Raw genomic sequence first — 16,519 nt, 5'->3', positions numbered from 1 at the left:
TCTCTTTCTCTGTTTCTTTCTATGGCTCTGTTTCTCTCTCTTTCTGTGTCTCAGAGCAGAGTAGATGACTCTAGAGTGTGCCACGGCCCGGGTCAGGAGAGAAACTCTAGATGTGGGTGTGTTGGAAAGCTGGTGATGCTGGTCTGTGACACTCCAGGACCTCATGGAATCCTGCCGTGGTGACTATGTGGTTGCCAGGCAACGCAGGATCACATATGGACTATAGAGAGTGTCTGTTAATAACAGATTGTGTGTGTGTGTGTGTGTGTGTTTTTCAGGGCAGGTGGGCTAGTGGAGAGTCTTGTGTAGTGGGGATTGAGAGGGGAGAGAATGATCAGGGAGTGAAGGATTATCACTGATGCCCAGATCAGCTGACCTACTCACCTCGAGACTATCCCCCGGCCCTAGCAATGCCCAGATCAGCTGACCTACTCACCTCGAGACTATCCCCCGGCCCTAGCAATGCCCAGATCAGCTGACCTACTCACCTCGAGACTATCCCCCGGCCCTAGCAATGCCCAGATCAGCTGACCTACTCACCTCGAGACTATCCCACGACCCTAGCTATGCCCAGATCAGCTGACCTACTCACCTCGAGACTATCCCACGACCCTAGCTATGCCCAGATCAGCTGACCTACTCACCTCGAGACTATCCCCCGGCCCTAGCAATGCCCAGATCAGCTGACCTACTCACCTCGAGACTATCCCACGACCCTAGCAATGCTGAACCACACTCAATACTCTCATACTCGTGGCTGATATATGATTGATTGATTGTTGTACACCAATGGCGAAGGGGCATAAAGATGGCGGTCCCCATGTACTTACTACAAATACCTTGTTTGTTCAGATCACCGTGTTGTACATTGCTCTCCATTACTCTTTTTTTGTATGGGCATTAGCTCAGTTTACATGATCCTGATTCTAGCTCCGTGACGGCGGCAATTTGAAAAAATTAACAAGTAGATTGTGCTGATTTACTGGCACATTGAACCATGTTGCACGCCGTGGGTTAGAAACTCTGAGTAGTGCTAAAACAATTATTTATTGTTTTTTTACCCAATAAATGACTGGGAGTTTATTTATATAAAGTGTGCGACTCTCTTCATTTATTTTTATAGTGCTAAAACAATGACATCATATCTGAATTTCTCCATCTGTATACACCTTTACCAGCGTTGGTGCCCAGCCGTATGGGCTTAGAAGACATCAAATCAAGAATGTGTGCTGTGCACAAAACACAAAGCACATGTTTGATTCAGAGGGGTTGGGTTAAATGTGGTAGACACATTTCAGTTGAATGCATTCAGTACCAATGACTAGGTATCTCCCTTTACATTAAACAAATCAATTGCATTTAACAATTAAATGCATAATTAGCACTCGTAACAAAGTACAGTTTTCACCTTGTCACACTACACAAACAATACACTTCTCCCTCTCCTATATCTGAGCTACTAAGGGTATAGATAATGACTGATCATTTTCAAGTCATTCACACTGTCAAGTTGCATGTTTGCATAACACCGATAGACATTATTGTGTGGCTATCATTCAAAACATGGTTTAGTCCATACATTGTCCCTGATTATGGAATATTATTGTATGTACCAGTCAGACCTCGGTCAAAATAGTATATTGTTTTCTTTCAAATGCTACAGTTGCTTAGCTTACTTTACCCAGCATGCCAGTCGGATTTGTTTTGCACTTTTGGGAATATTCCATTGGTTGCATTATGCGATACATTGGTAGTGCATGACGTATTTCAAAGAAAACTGATATTATTTGGAACCAGGTCTGATATGTACTGTCAGTGTTTAATAATGGGATGTTGTGTTGAACCAGGTCTGATATGTACTGTCAGTGTTTAATAATGGGATGTTGTGTTGAACCAGGTCTGATATGTACTGTCAGTGTTTAATAATGGGATGTTGTGTTGAACCAGGTCTGATATGTACTGTCAGTGTTTAATAATGGGATGTTGTGTTGAACCAGGTCTGATATGTACTGTCAGTGTTTAATAATGGGATGTTGTGTTGAACCAGGTCTGATATGTACTGTCAGTGTTTAATAATGGGATGTTGTGTTGAACCAGGTCTGATATGTACTGTCAGTGTTTAATAATGGGATGTTGTGTTGAACCAGGTCTGATATGTACTGTCAGTGTTTAATAATGGGATGTTGTGTTGAACCAGGTCTGATATGTACTGTCAGTGTTTAATAATGGGATGTTGTGTTGAACCAGGTCTGATATGTACTGTCAGTGTTTAATAATGGGATGTTGTGTTGAACCAGGTCTGATATGTACTGTCAGTGTTTAATAATGGGATGTTGTGTTGAACCAGGTCTGATATGTACTGTCAGTGTTTAATAATGGGATGTTGTGTTGAACCAGGTCTGATATGTACTGTCAGTGTTTAATAATGGGATGTTGTGTTGAACCAGGTCTGATATGTACTGTCAGTGTTTAATAATGGGATGTTGTGTTGAACCAGGTCTGATATGTACTGTCAGTGTTTAATAATGGGATGTTGTGTTGAACCAGGTCTGATATGTACTGTCAGTGTTTAATAATGGGATGTTGTGTTGAACCAGGTCTGATATGTACTGTCAGTGTTTAATAATGGGATGTTGTGTTGAACCAGGTCTGATATGTACTGTCAGTGTTTAATAATGGGATGTTGTGTTGAACCAGGTCTGATATGTACTGTCAGTGTTTAATAATGGGATGTTGTGTTGAACCAGGTCTGATATGTACTGTCAGTGTTTAATAATGGGATGTTGTGTTGAACCAGGTCTGATATGTACTGTCAGTGTTTAATAATGGGATGTTGTGTTGAACCAGGTCTGATATGTACTGTCAGTGTTTAATAATGGGATGTTGTGTTGAACCAGGTCTGATATGTACTGTCAGTGTTTAATAATGGGATGTTGTGTTGAACCAGGTCTGATATGTACTGTCAGTGTTTAATAATGGGATGTTGTGTTGAACCAGGTCTGATATGTACTGTCAGTGTTTAATAATGGGATGTTGTGTTGAACCAGGTCTGATATGTACTGTCAGTGTTTAATAATGGGATGTTGTGTTGAACCAGGTCTGATATGTACTGTCAGTGTTTAATAATGGGATGTTGTGTTGAACCAGGTCTGATATGTACTGTCAGTGTTTAATAATGGGATGTTGTGTTCTTTAGGACGACTATGAGCTGGTGCCTGATGAGAAACGGAAAAGCAGAGGAGATCAGATTATTGGGAAGTTCCTGTCTAAACAGGTTTGTAAGTCTAAAGGAGGATTGGTGAATATAGATGTACAGCTATTAGTGAAATTTAACTTGTTTGTTTGTGCGTGTGCTCTTGTGTGTGTGTAGTCGTCTGAGTGTGTGGAGGCAGCAGAGAGCCTTGCTGAGCAGTGTAGAGAGAACCTGGAGCTCCACCCCTGCAAGGAGATCTTCAGTGACTGTCGCAAGTAAGGGAATCTTCCTTTGTTCACGTTAGTTCTCGTCAACTATGATCTTATTAAGAAACAGCTTGTTCCTAGCTCATCCCTAACCTGGTCCCTTACTCATTAGGCTGTATCCAAGTCTTAAAGTGGTTTCAAGCCATTCAATTTGCTGCTGGTATAATGCAGCTTCTAAAGAGACTTTGTTTAACCCACTTGGTAACAGTGGGAGAATTGAGTGGTTGGAGTACCAGGTAGGGCCAGGTGCTCAAAGTGACGCCCCCCACCCCCGCCCCCACACACACACACTTTTTTTGTTATTTGTTCACTCAGGTTCCCTTTATCTAATTTTAGATTTTGGTTGAAGATCTGATAACATTCAGTATCAAAAATATACAAAAGTATAGAAAATTAGGAAGGGGACAAATACTTTTTCACAGCACTGTATATGCACTTGTGTAAGAGCCTGGGGACAAGGTAATGTTTGACAATGAAGAAACACAGAGAGGGGTTGGCTGAAGCACTAACACCCTGGAGAGACCACCAGCTGGCTTGGTCCCTTGTTAACTGTAACTGCAGCTGCTGTCTGTTGTCTCAGGGCTTTAACCAGTAACCTCTTGTTGTCTGTGCTCTCAGAGCTCTCCATCACTACCTGAGAGGGGCTCCCTTCTCGGACTACCAGAACAGCATGTACTTTGACCGTTTCCTACAGTGGAAGATGCTGGAGAGGTGAGTGCTGCCTAAAAACTCCTACAAAATCAAATAAATGTCTGATGTTTTTAGAGATTATTTGAGTGGAGTTCACTATCAGCCTGGTACTTTCTCCAGACAACATTACAGGTTGGCTAAAGCAGGATCAGCCTTGCACCCAGGCTAGTATTATTATGTTCCATGATGTACGGTGGACTATTATTCAGCTGTACATTAATGGCTGATGTGTGTTTTCAGGCAGCCAATAGCCAAGGATACGTTTCGACAGTACAGAGTACTGGGGAAGGGCGGATTCGGGGAGGTGAGGCAAATTTTTCCTTTTAGGAGAATTATTAGAAAATTGTGGTTGTGAGATAAACTGGCCCATGGTATAATACTGTGTGTCTTCTATCAGGTGTGTGCGTGCCAGGTGCGAGCCACAGGGAAGATGTATGCCTGTAAGAAGTTAGAGAAGAAGAGAATTAAGAAGAGGAAAGGAGAGTCCATGGCCCTCAATGAGAAACAAATACTAGAGAAGGTCAACAGCAGATTTGTTGTGAGTCTCCTGTTATTTATTAGGATAAATGACCATACACAATACACACTTCTTTCACTTTATTCTCTCGTTCTCTGTGTCTCTCTGTCTCTGTCTGATCTCTAATCTCTGCCCCTGTGTCTTTGCCCCCTCTCTCTAGGTGAGTTTAGCGTATGCCTATGAGACCAAAGATGCTCTGTGTCTAGTGTTGACCTTAATGAATGGAGGAGATCTGAAGTTCCACATCTATAGCATGGGGACACCAGGCTTTGAGAAGGACAGGGTCCAGTTCTATGCTGCCCAGATCTGCTGCGGCCTGGACCACCTACACCAGGAATCCATCGTCTACAGGTGACAGCTTTTTATCATAGCACCTAAACTCAGAATAGATGGTGCCCTTAAACACAGATCTAGTTTCAGGTTGCAAGATATTTCGGATCAGATGGGGGCAACCCATTTCTACCTACTTCCACCTATACCCGAATGAACTGTCTGTTCTTCTGATTGTCATTTGCTATACCAATGTCTCCAGAGATCATGTGATGTCAACACATGATGTATTGGGTTTAGTCCCAATGTCAAATGTACCAAACTAACTGTGGTTTTTGAATTTTTTTCTCAGGGATTTAAAACCAGAGAATATTCTATTAGATGATAATGGTGAGTTAACCTTCTTCCTACTGTACAATAGCATATAGTAACTACTGGAATAATGTCTTTGAACTCAGAGAGGCTCTCTGCTAAATATGACTGATCTTTGACCCCTGACCTCTTCCCCTATGCTGTAGGACACATCCGGATCTCAGATCTGGGCCTGGCCATCAAAGTGGCTGAAGGGGACCCCATACGAGGCAGAGTGGGAACAGTGGGTTACATGGGTAAGACACCTCCATATGCTATTACCAGCATTATAATACATTTATAATACATCTATAAAATCATTGAACAAAAACCTTACATTATAGTAATACATTATCAATTTAAACCTTTTACCATACAAAGAAGATATCATCAAACCTGCATGATGAGAACATGGCATTGGGACAATCTGGTGTTATACTGTGCTGTGTGTGTAGCTCCGGAGGTGATCAACAACGAGCGCTATGGGATGAGTCCAGACTGGTGGGGGCTGGGATGTCTCATCTACGAGATGACCGCTGGACGCTCACCCTTCCGCGCACGCAAAGAACGAGTGAAGCGGGAGGAGGTGGAGAAGAGGGTGCAGGAGGAGGAGGAGGAGTACAGCGACAAGTTTACAGAAGACACCAAGGCCATCTGTAGGGTGGTGAGAGTCCATTGATTGATTGATAAGACTAAGGCCTAGTTAGTGTGTCGTCAGGAACCTCAGACGGAGGCCTAGTTAGTGTGTCGTCAGGAACCTCAGACGGAGGCCTAGTTAGTGTGTCGTCAGGAACCTCAGACGGAGGCCTAGTTAGTGTGTCGTCAGGAACCTCAGACGGAGGCCTAGTTAGCGTGTCGTCAGGAACCTCAGACGGAGGCCTAGTTAGTGTGTCGTCAGGAACCTCAGACGGAGGCCTAGTTAGTGTGTCGTCAGGAACCTCAGACGGAGGCCTAGTTAGTGTGTCGTCAGGAACCTCAGACTATATTGGGTAATCACCCTGAGTATCTGATGTCATTATATTTTAAAATAAGCGACTGTACATTGCATCATCGTCTCTACTTCTCTCTCTCCTCTTTCTCCAGCTGTTGACCAAAGATCCAAAGCAGAGACTGGGCTGTACAGCAGAGGGGTCAGCAGGGGTGAAGGCTCACTCTTTCTTCAGGAACATCAACTTTAAAAGGCTGGAGGCAGGCATCCAGGAGCCCTCCTTCGTACCGGACGTAAGTAGAAGAGGAGGAGGATTGTATCTCTGGTCTTGCTTCAGCAGTAGAAACACAAGACCAGGAAGTGTTCGATATATAACCAACCAACTGTTTCAATCAGTTACATTCATGACTGGATGAATATGTGAATTGGAACAGGGTTGATTACCTCTACTTCTGCCTCCCTCCCTTTTCCCTCCCTCCTTCCCTCCATATTCCCTCTCTTCCTCCATTCCTCTATTCTCTCTATCAGCCCCGGGCGGTGTACTGTAAGGATGTGTTGGACATTGAGCAGTTCTCTACAGTCAAGGGAGTAAATCTGGACCAAACCGACAACGACTTCTACTTCAAATTCTCTACAGGCTGCGTGTCCATCCCATGGCAGCACGAGGTGGGTGAACTAACTGGGACGTCTGTCCCTCTCCTCTGGTTTCTTCTCCGAGGTAGTCTGCAACGTAACCTGAAAGACTGAATTATTGGTGGTTTTGACAATCAGTGGCAGTCATATACTGTCCTGACACCAACTCTAATATACTGAACCCCTCTCCCCCCTCGTTCTCTCTCCCTCTGTATAGATGATAGATACAGAGTGTTTCAGTGATCTGAATGTGTTTGGGCCCCAGGGGACCAGACCCCCAGATCTGGACTGGAACACCCCCCCCGAGCCTCCCCGACGCAGCCTGCTTGACAGGATCTTCAGGAGACATGTGAGGACACACACACAGGATCGGTACATACTTACACACATACCAATACTCTCAGTCTCACACTGTTCCCACTGCACAGTTACATCCACACACACTGTTCCCACTGCACAGTTACATCCACACACACTTTTCCCACTGCACAGTTACATCCACACACACTGTTCCCACTGCACAGTTACATCCACACACACTGTTCCCACTGCACAGTTACATCCACACACACACACTGTTCCCACTGCACAGTTACATCCACACACACACACTGTTCCCACTGCACAGTTACATCCACACACACACACTGTTCCCACTGCACAGTTACATCCACACACACACTGTTCCCACTGCACAGTTACATCCACACACACACACTGTTCCCACTGCACAGTTAAAATCAAATCAAATGTATTTATTTATATAGCCCTTCGTACATCAGCTGATATCTCAAAGTGCTGTACAGAAACCCAGCCTAAAACCCCAAACAGCAAGCAATGCATGTGAAAGAAGCACGGTGGCTAGGAAAAACTCCCTAGGAAAAACTCCCTAGAAAGGCCAAAAACCTAGGAAGAAACCTAGAGAGGAACCAGGCTATGAGGGGTGGCCAGTCCTCTTCTGGCTGTGCCGGGTGGATATTATAACAGAACATGGTCAAGATGTTAAAATGTTCATAAATGACCAGCATGGTCAAATAATAATAAACATAGTAGTTGTCGAGGGTGCAACAAGCACGTCCGGTGAACAGGTCAGGGTTCCATAGCCGCAGGCAGAACAGTTGAAACTGGAGCAGCAGCACGGCCAGGTGGACTGGGGACAGCAAGGAGTCATCATGCCAGGTAGTCCTGAGGCATGGTCCTAGGGCTCAGGTCCTCCGAGAGAAAGAAAGAAAGAGAGAGAAAGCGAGAGAGAATTAGAGAGAGCATATTTAAATTCACACAGGACACCGGATAAGACGAGAAATACTCCAGATGTAACAGACTGACCCTAGCCCCCCGACACATAAACTACTGCAGCATAAATACTGGAGGCTGAGACAGGAGGGATCAGAAGACACTGTGGCCCCATCCGATGATACCCCCAGACAGGGCCAAACAGGCAGGATATAAACCCACCCACTTTGCCAAAGCACAGCCCCCACACCACTAGAGGGATGTTTCCAACCACCAACTTACCGTCCTAAGACAAGGCCGAGTATAGCCCACAAAGATCTCCGCCACGGCACAACCCAAGGGGGGGGCGCCAACCCAGACAGGAAGACCACGTCAGTGACTCAACCCACTCAAGTGACGCACCCCTCCCATGGACGGCATGGAAGAACACCAGTAAGCCAGTGACTCAGCCCCTGTAATAGAGTTAGAGGCAGAGAATCCCAGTGGAGAGAGGGGAACCGGCAAGGCAGAGACAGCAAGGGCGGTTCGTTGCTCCAGCCTTTCCGTTCACCTTCACACTCCTGGGCCAGACTATACTTAATCATAGGACCTACTGAAGAGATAAGTCTTCAGTAAAGACTTAAAGGTTGAGACTGAGTCTGCGTCTCTCACATGGGTAGGCAGACTATTCCATAAAAATTGAGCTCTATAGGAGAAAGCCCTACCTCCAGCCGTTTGCTTAGAAATTCTAGGGACAATTAGGAGGCCTGCGTCTTGTGACCGTAGCGTACGTGTAGGTATGTACGGCAGGACCAAATCGGAAAGATAGGTAGGAGCAAGCCCATGTAATGCTTTGTAGGTTGGCAGTAAAACCTTGAAATCAGCCCTTGCCTTTACAGGAAGCCAGTGTAGGGAGGCTAGCACAGGAGTAATATGATCAAATTTAGTTACATCCACTGCACAGTTACATCCACACACACACACTGTTCCCACTGCACAGTTACATCCACACACACACACACTGTTCCCACTGCACAGTTACATCCACACACACACACACTGTTCCCACTGCACAGTTACATCCACACACACACACTGTTCCCACTGCCCAGTTACATCCATACACACACACTGTTCCCACTGCCCAGTTACATCCACACACACACACTGTTCCCACTGCCCAGTTACATCCACACACACACACTGTTCCCACTGCACAGTTACATACACACACACACTGTTCCCACTGCACAGTTACATCCATACACACTGTTCCCACTGCACAGTTACTCTCGCTCACTCCCCCCTCTCTCTCACTCCCCCTCTCTCTCTCGTTCCCCCCTTTCTCATCCCCCCCCTCTCTCTCTTGCTCCCCCCTCTCTCTCTTGCTCCCCCCTCTCTCTCTCGCTCCCCTCTCTCTCTCTCTCTCGCTCCCCCCTCTCTCTCTCGCTCCCCCCCTATCTCTTGCTCCCCCCTCTCTCTCTCGCTCCCCCTCTCTCTCTCTCTCTCTCGCTCCCCCTCTCTCTCTCTCTCTCTCTCGCTCCCCCCTCTCTCTCTCTCGCTCCCCCCCTCTCTCTCTCGCTCCCCCCTCTCTCTCTCGCTCCCCTCTCTCTCTCTCGCTCCCCCTCTCTCTCTCTCGCTCCCCCCTCTCTCTCTCTCGCTCCCCCCTCTCTCTCTCTCGCTCCCCCTCTCTCTCTCTCCGCTCCCCCCTCTCTCTCTCTCTCGCTCCCCCCCTCTCTCTCTCTCTCGCTCCCCCCTCTCTCTCTCTCTCGCTCCCCCCTCTCTCTCTCTCTCGCTCCCCCCCCTCTCTCTCTCTCTCTCGCTCCCCCTCTCTCTCTCTCTCGCTCCCCCTCTCTCTCTCGCTATAAATATGGGTTGTATTTACAATGGTGTTTGTTCTTCACTGGTTGCTCTTTTCATGTGGCAGCAGGTCACAAATATTGCTGCTGTGATGGCACACTGTGGTATTTCACCCAATAGATATGGGAGTTTATCAAAATTGGATTTGTTTTCAAATTCTTTGTGGGTCTGTGTAATCTGAGGGAAATATGAGTCTCTAGTATGGTCATACATTTGGCAGGAGATTAGGAAGTGCAGCTCAGTTTCCACCTTATTTTGTAGGCAGTGTGCACATAGACTGTCTTCTCTTGAGTGCCAGGTCTGCCTACGGCGGCCGTTTTCAATAGCAAGGTTATGCTCACTGAGTCTGTACATAGTCAAAGCTTTCCTTAATTTTGTGTCAGTCACAGTTGTCAGGAATTCTGCCACTATGTACTCTCTGTTTAGGGCCAAATAGCATTCTAGTTTGCTCTGTTTTTTTGTTAATTACAGTGAGGGGGAAAAAGTATTTTATCCCCTGCTGATTTTGTACATTTGCCCACTGACAAAGAAATGATCAGTCTATAATTTTAATGGTAGGTTTATTTGAACAGTGAGAGACAGAATAACAACAACAAAATCCAGAAAAACCATGTCAGAAATTGTATAAATTGATTTGCATTTTAATGAGGGAAATAAATATTTGACCCCCTCTCAATCAGAAAGATTTCTGGCTCCAAGGTGTCTTTTATACAGGTAACGAGCTTGTTACTTGTATAAAAGACACCTGTCCACAGAAGCAATCAATCAATCAGATTCCAAACTCTCCACCATGGCCAAGACCAAAGAGCTCTCCTAGGATGTCAGGGACAAGATTGTAGACCTACACAAGGCTGGAATGGGCTACAAGACCATCGCCAAGACCAGCGCCCGCAAGGTCCCCCTGCTCAAGAAAGCACATATCCATGCCCGTCTGAAGTTTGCCAATGAACATCTGAATGATTCAGAGGACAACTGGGTGAAAGTGTTGTGGTCAGATGAGACCAAAATGGAGCTCTTTGGCATCAAATCAACTTGCCGTGTTTGGAGGAGGAGGAATGCTGCCTATGACCCCAAGAACACCATCCCCACCATCAAACATGGAGGTGAAAACATTATGCTTTGGGGGTGTTTTTCTGCTAAGGGGACAGGACAACTTCACTGCATCAAAGGGACCTTTATTTACACTATTTCAATATTGATTGTCTTTTAATCAATTCTCAGTCAAAAACACAAGTCAGAACGTCAAATCTTGGGTGAGAACCTCCTTCCCTCAGCCAGGGCATTGAAAATGGGTCATGGATGGGTATTCCAGCATGACAATGACCCAAAACACACGGCCAAGGCAACAAAGGAGTGGCTCAAGAAGAAGCACATTAAGGTCCTGGAGTGGCCTAGCCAGTCTCCAAACCTTAATCCCATAGAAAATCTGTGGAGGGAGCTGAAGGTTCGAGTTGCCAAACGTCAGCCTCGAAACCTTAATGACTTGGAGAAGATCTGCAAAGAGGAGTGGGACAAAATCCCTCCTGAGATGTGTGCAAACCTGGTGGCCAACTACAAGAAACGTCTGACCTCTGTGATTGCCACCAAGGGTTTTGCCACCAAGTACTAAGTCATGTTTTGCGGAGGGGTCAAATACTTATTTCCCTCATTAAAATGCAAATCAATTTATAACATTTTTGACATGGTTTTTCTGGATTTTTTTGTTCTGTTTCACTGTTCAAATAAACCTACCATTAAAATGATAGACTGATCATTTCTTTGTCAGTGGGCAAACGTACAAAATCAGCAGGGGATTAACTAATTTTTTCCCTCACTGTACTTGACACATTGGAAATAATGATTTGGTTGGGTCTAATTGTGTTGTTGTCCTGGGGCTCTGTGGGGTCTGTTTGTGTTTGTGAACAGAGCCCCAGGACCAACATGCTTAACTTCTCTAGGGCCAGTGGATTTCGTCCCACCTACGTAACAGCCAGTGGAATCCCGTGGCGCATTATTCAAATACCTTAGAAATGCTATTACTTCAATTTCTCAAACATATGACTATTTTACACCATTTTAAAGACAAGACTCTCGTTAATCTAACCACACTGTCCGATTTCAAAAAGGCTTTACAACGAAAGCAAAACATTAGATTATGTCAGCAGAGTACCCAGCCAGAAATAATCAGACACCCATTTTTCAAGCTAGCATATAATGTCACATAAACCCAAACCACAGCTAAATGCAGCACTAACCTTTGATGATCTTCATCAGATGACAATCTTAGGACATTATGTTATACAATACATGCATGTTTTGTTCAATCAAGTTCATATTTATATCAAAAACCAGCTTTTTACATTAGCATGTGACGTTCAGAACTAGCATACCCCCCGCAAACTTCCGGTGAATTTACTAAATTACTCACGATAAACGTTCACAAAAAACATAACAATAATTTTAAGAATTATAGATACAGAACTCCTCTATGCACTCGCTATGTCCGATTTTAAAATAGCTTTTCGGTGAAAGCACATTTTGCTATATTCTAAGTAGATAGCCCGGCATCACAGGGCTAGCTATTTAGACACCCACCAAGTTTAGCCCTCACCAAAGTCAGATTTACTATAAGAAAAATGTTATTACCTTTGCTGTTCTTCGTCAGAATGCACTCCCAGGACTTCTACTTCAATAACAAATGTTGGTTTGGTTCAAAATAATCCATAGTTATATCCAAATAGCGGCGTTTTGTTTGTGCGTTCAAGACACTATCCGAAAGGGTAAAGAAGGGTGACGCGCCCGACGCGTTTTGTGACAAAAAAATTCAAAATATTCCATTACCGTACTTCGAAGCATGTCAACCGTTGTTTAAAATCAATTTTTATGCAATTTTTCTCGTAAAAAAGTGATAATATTCCGACCGGGAATCTGTGTTTTAGTACAAAGAGAGAGAAAATAAAAACATGGGGTCGCCTTGTGCACGCGCCTCAGTCTCATAGTACTCTGACCGACCACTATCCAAACGCGCTAATGTTTTTCAGCCAGGGGCTGCCTCGACATCATTCAGCTTTTTCCCAGGTTCTGAGAGCCTATGGGAGCCATAGGAAGTGTCACGTTACAGCAAAGATCCTAAGTTTTCAATAAAAAGAGTCAAGAAGCTCAAGGAATGGTCAGAGAGGGCACTTCCTGTACAGAATCTTCTCAGGTTTTTGCCTGCCATATGAGTTCTGTTATACACAGACACCATTCAAACAGTTTTAGAAACTTTAGGGTGTTTTCTATCCAAAGCCAATAATTATATGCATATTCTAGTTTCTGGGCAGTAGTAATAACCAGATTAAATCGGGTACGTTTTTTATCCGGCCGTGTAAATACTGCCCCCTAGCCCTAACAGGTTAAGGGACTCTTCTCCAGGTTCATCTCTCTGTAGGTGATGGCTTTGTTATGGAAGGTTTGGGAATCGCTTCCTTTTAGGAGGTTGTAGAATTTAACGTCCCTTTTCTGGATTTTGATAATTAGTGGGTATCAGCCTAATTCTGTTCTGCATGAATTATTTGGTGTTTTATGTTGTACACAAAGGATATTTTTGCAGATTAGTGCATGCAGTCTCAATTTGGTGTTTGTCCCATTTTGTGAATTCTTGGTTGGTTGTGTAACTGATTCAAGTATTTTTAGCCAGATCCAAATTGGTATGTCAAATTTTATGTTCCTTTTGATGGCGTAGAAGGCCCTTCTTGTCTCTCTCTCCCTCCAGCACCCCGAGGTGTCCATTGCCAACAGCCGCTTGTCTTCCTGCAGTGTGAACTCGGTGGACTCCATGTCAAACTCTGCCCCCTAGTGGCCAGGGCCTTGTGTGGCGCCACACACAGACAGAGGAGGAGCCTGTAGGATCTCCTCCCTGCTGGTTGGTTTACACCCGGCCTGACCAGCTGTCAGTCATCCGGAGGCACCCCTCCCACGTCCACGGTCAGCCTAGGGGAAATGCTGACCATGACCCGGGGCCTGAGAGACCGACCCATGGGTAATGATTAGAGGGACGTTCAATGATGCAAAGACGTTTTGAGAACGATGCTCAGACATCTCACTTACCCTCATGATTGCTGGAGTAGAGAAGAGCCACTGACGTTGTTGATGAATAAGAAAAAAACGATCTAATTCAGGGGATCCACTGTCTAAGAAAGACCACCACAGGGAATACAAGATGGGGTCTTTGTTGAAATGTTGTAGCTTTTTAATTTTTTATTCCTTGCATAAATACTAATTCGCACTCAAATGCACTCTGTATTTGTTCATCTATTCCTCTCTCTATCTTCCTCCCTCTCTCTCTCTCTCCCCTTTCTTTCCCATTTCTTTCCCACTACTCTAATCACTTATAAACATGCATGCAACCAACAACATCACCAACCTCAAGAAACAATGTGCATATTGCCTTGTATACCCTCAGGCCAAAGACATACTTCAGTTGTGTGCCTGTCATTGTTGCCATATTGGTTTTGGGGGAGGAAGGAGGATGGCTTGGTCTTTATTCAATCACTAATTGAATCTGCAGCTATGTTACACCTAGGTAACAATCAAACAAGTGTGTTTTCACACCACGGACAAGTGTGTGAGACCAGACAGGTGTAGTATCCTCACACCTGCATAGCCCTCATGCTAATACCCCACCACAGGCATCCTGTTGACCTTGAGCAAAATGATATGTCTTTTCAAACCAGTAGTGAACCATTTATATACCAATTAAGATGTTTTAACAGTAAATATGTTGTTTTACCTCTGACATTAAAGAAATATTACTGTGATATAACCTTTGTCATATACAATGAGCTGGTGCTGTTTTATGTTTGTGTTGCCATCATGACCATGGGTGTATCTCAATCGTTTCAATGGGGGCATTTCTCTCATCTCCTTACCTTCGTCTGCACTGATCATAAAGGAAAGGTTCGGATTCCTAGCAGAAATATGGCCTATGCCTACAGGGAATAAGCTTTAACCAGTCCAGTTCAGATGAAGGAAAGGAGACAAAGAGAGGATGCCATGTTAAACTAGTGAGATGCCTTGGATTTGGTAGTGTCCTTGGTGAAGGGACCACACTAAGGCAATCCTTCCAACATGCCCAAACAAAAGGGAAGAACAGCTTTGGTTTTAGAATTTGATATATGTTAATTTTACTGGACAATAAATAGTTAATTACATTAAACAAGTGTCCTAACACATTATTCTGAAATAATTTCACAAATTAAGAATCAGAAGTGCCTCCTTGTTAGCCTGTTCTCCCAGACGACGTGCACAGAAATGTTTTACACGTTTTTTTAGTCTCGTGATCTGTTCCTTTATGATTCACCCACACACAGGGGGGTGGCAGGTAGCCTAGCGGTTAGAGCGTTGGGCCAGTAACCAAAAGGTCGCTAGCCTTTTTGTCCCTGGCCGTGACCCCACTCTCTGAGGGTGTCTCAGGGAGAGTGGGCTATGCAAAAAACACATTTCCAATTCACACATGCGTATCAATATATGTGTGAAATAGGACAAATATAAGCTCTTCAATATTATTATTGTTATTATTATTACACACACTGTACTTGGCTCGTGGTGGAGGGTAGGAAGTGAGGATAAGAAGGAAGTGAAACGAGGATTGAAAAGGAAGTGAGATGATCTACTGCTATTATTGTACATTAGAGTGCTGCGTGTAGACTTTTTAAAGCCAAACCAACGGTGTCCTGCAGTTCCTAATAAATCAGCTCCGTGCTGGCGTGAGCACCTCTCTACCATCTGTGTTTCATGTCTGTCTGGGTAGCAAATACAACAGTCAGGATTTTCTCATATGGATGGATGGATACAAGATTCATCAGTTTCTTACAACATTTCCACAAGATTAGTTGGTACTATGATTAATTATTTTATACTATGATTCATTAGTTGATACTATGATTCATTAGTTGATACTACGATTCATTACAGTAGTTGATACTATGATTCATTTATTGTCCGGTTTCATAGACCCAGATTATATACATTCAAAAGCAGACCAAATTCTTTCTCTGTTCATCAACAACTATAAATGTGATTTCATGAACATTCATTACAGTTTTTCTTAATCGCGTACAAGAAATGTTGGGATATGTTTTGAAAGGTATCTATAGCTGAACAGCAATGATCAAATGCTCAAATACTGTACATTTACAGATACGTTTTTTGCCTTAGTACCGGACTTGCATATCTTAAACCACCTTTTGTAAAACATCAAATACAAAATGTCATCAGTGAATACAAAATTCACTTAAGTGTTTTGTTCACAGAATATTAAGACATTGTTTTCGTCAGAAGAGAAATGTGTGCAATTGTGTTCACTGTTTCCGTCAATCAGTAAATACTACTGCATGAAATTCTAAATCATCCCATCAGTGTCAGACCATGTACAATATATGGAAATATTTAGGCAATAGGACTGTCTAAATGTATTGATATTCTTTTACAATATTGCAGAGAATGTAGTTGGGGCCACTTCTATGTACCTTTGGGTTAAAACGAAGTTATCAACTCCAGCATTGTGACCTTCCGTTATAGAGCTTTGCTTTGGTGTGGACTTAGGCCTATACTATACATTCATATCAGTTGTGTTCCTC

The 16,519-nt window shown here is 44.0% G+C and overlaps 1 protein-coding gene across 3 annotated transcripts in view; it reads left to right on the top strand.

Annotated features, from left to right (window-relative positions):
* LOC106580577 (G protein-coupled receptor kinase 5) overlaps positions 1-15,096 on the top strand; it is a 44,916-nt gene extending 29,820 nt beyond the window's left edge. For 2 of the 3 annotated variants that reach the window (XM_014161783.2, XM_014161785.2), the window contains exons 4-16: positions 3,197-3,274; positions 3,371-3,468; positions 4,078-4,170; positions 4,390-4,453; positions 4,547-4,687; positions 4,827-5,017; positions 5,289-5,326; positions 5,455-5,544; positions 5,743-5,951; positions 6,371-6,508; positions 6,744-6,881; positions 7,066-7,197; positions 13,654-15,096. In XM_014161783.2, coding sequence (XP_014017258.1) covers positions 3,197-3,274; positions 3,371-3,468; positions 4,078-4,170; positions 4,390-4,453; positions 4,547-4,687; positions 4,827-5,017; positions 5,289-5,326; positions 5,455-5,544; positions 5,743-5,951; positions 6,371-6,508; positions 6,744-6,881; positions 7,066-7,197; positions 13,654-13,737 — 1,494 coding nt within the window. In that variant the 3' untranslated portion in view covers positions 13,738-15,096. Of the gene's footprint in view, positions 1-3,196; positions 3,275-3,370; positions 3,469-4,077; positions 4,171-4,389; positions 4,454-4,546; positions 4,688-4,826; positions 5,018-5,288; positions 5,327-5,454; positions 5,545-5,742; positions 5,952-6,370; positions 6,509-6,743; positions 6,882-7,065; positions 7,221-13,653 lie in introns of all 3 variants that reach the window. The other variant, XM_014161784.2, reaches the window with a different exon arrangement.
* Positions 15,097-16,519: the final 1,423 nt, after the last annotated feature.

The sequence above is a fragment of the Salmo salar genome, chromosome ssa20 (assembly GCF_905237065.1).
Source record: "Salmo salar chromosome ssa20, Ssal_v3.1, whole genome shotgun sequence".
NCBI classification, from domain to species: Eukaryota; Metazoa; Chordata; class Actinopteri; order Salmoniformes; family Salmonidae; genus Salmo; species Salmo salar.
Note: the sequence above shows the minus strand (reverse complement) of the source record. Positions and strands in the feature narration are given on the sequence as shown.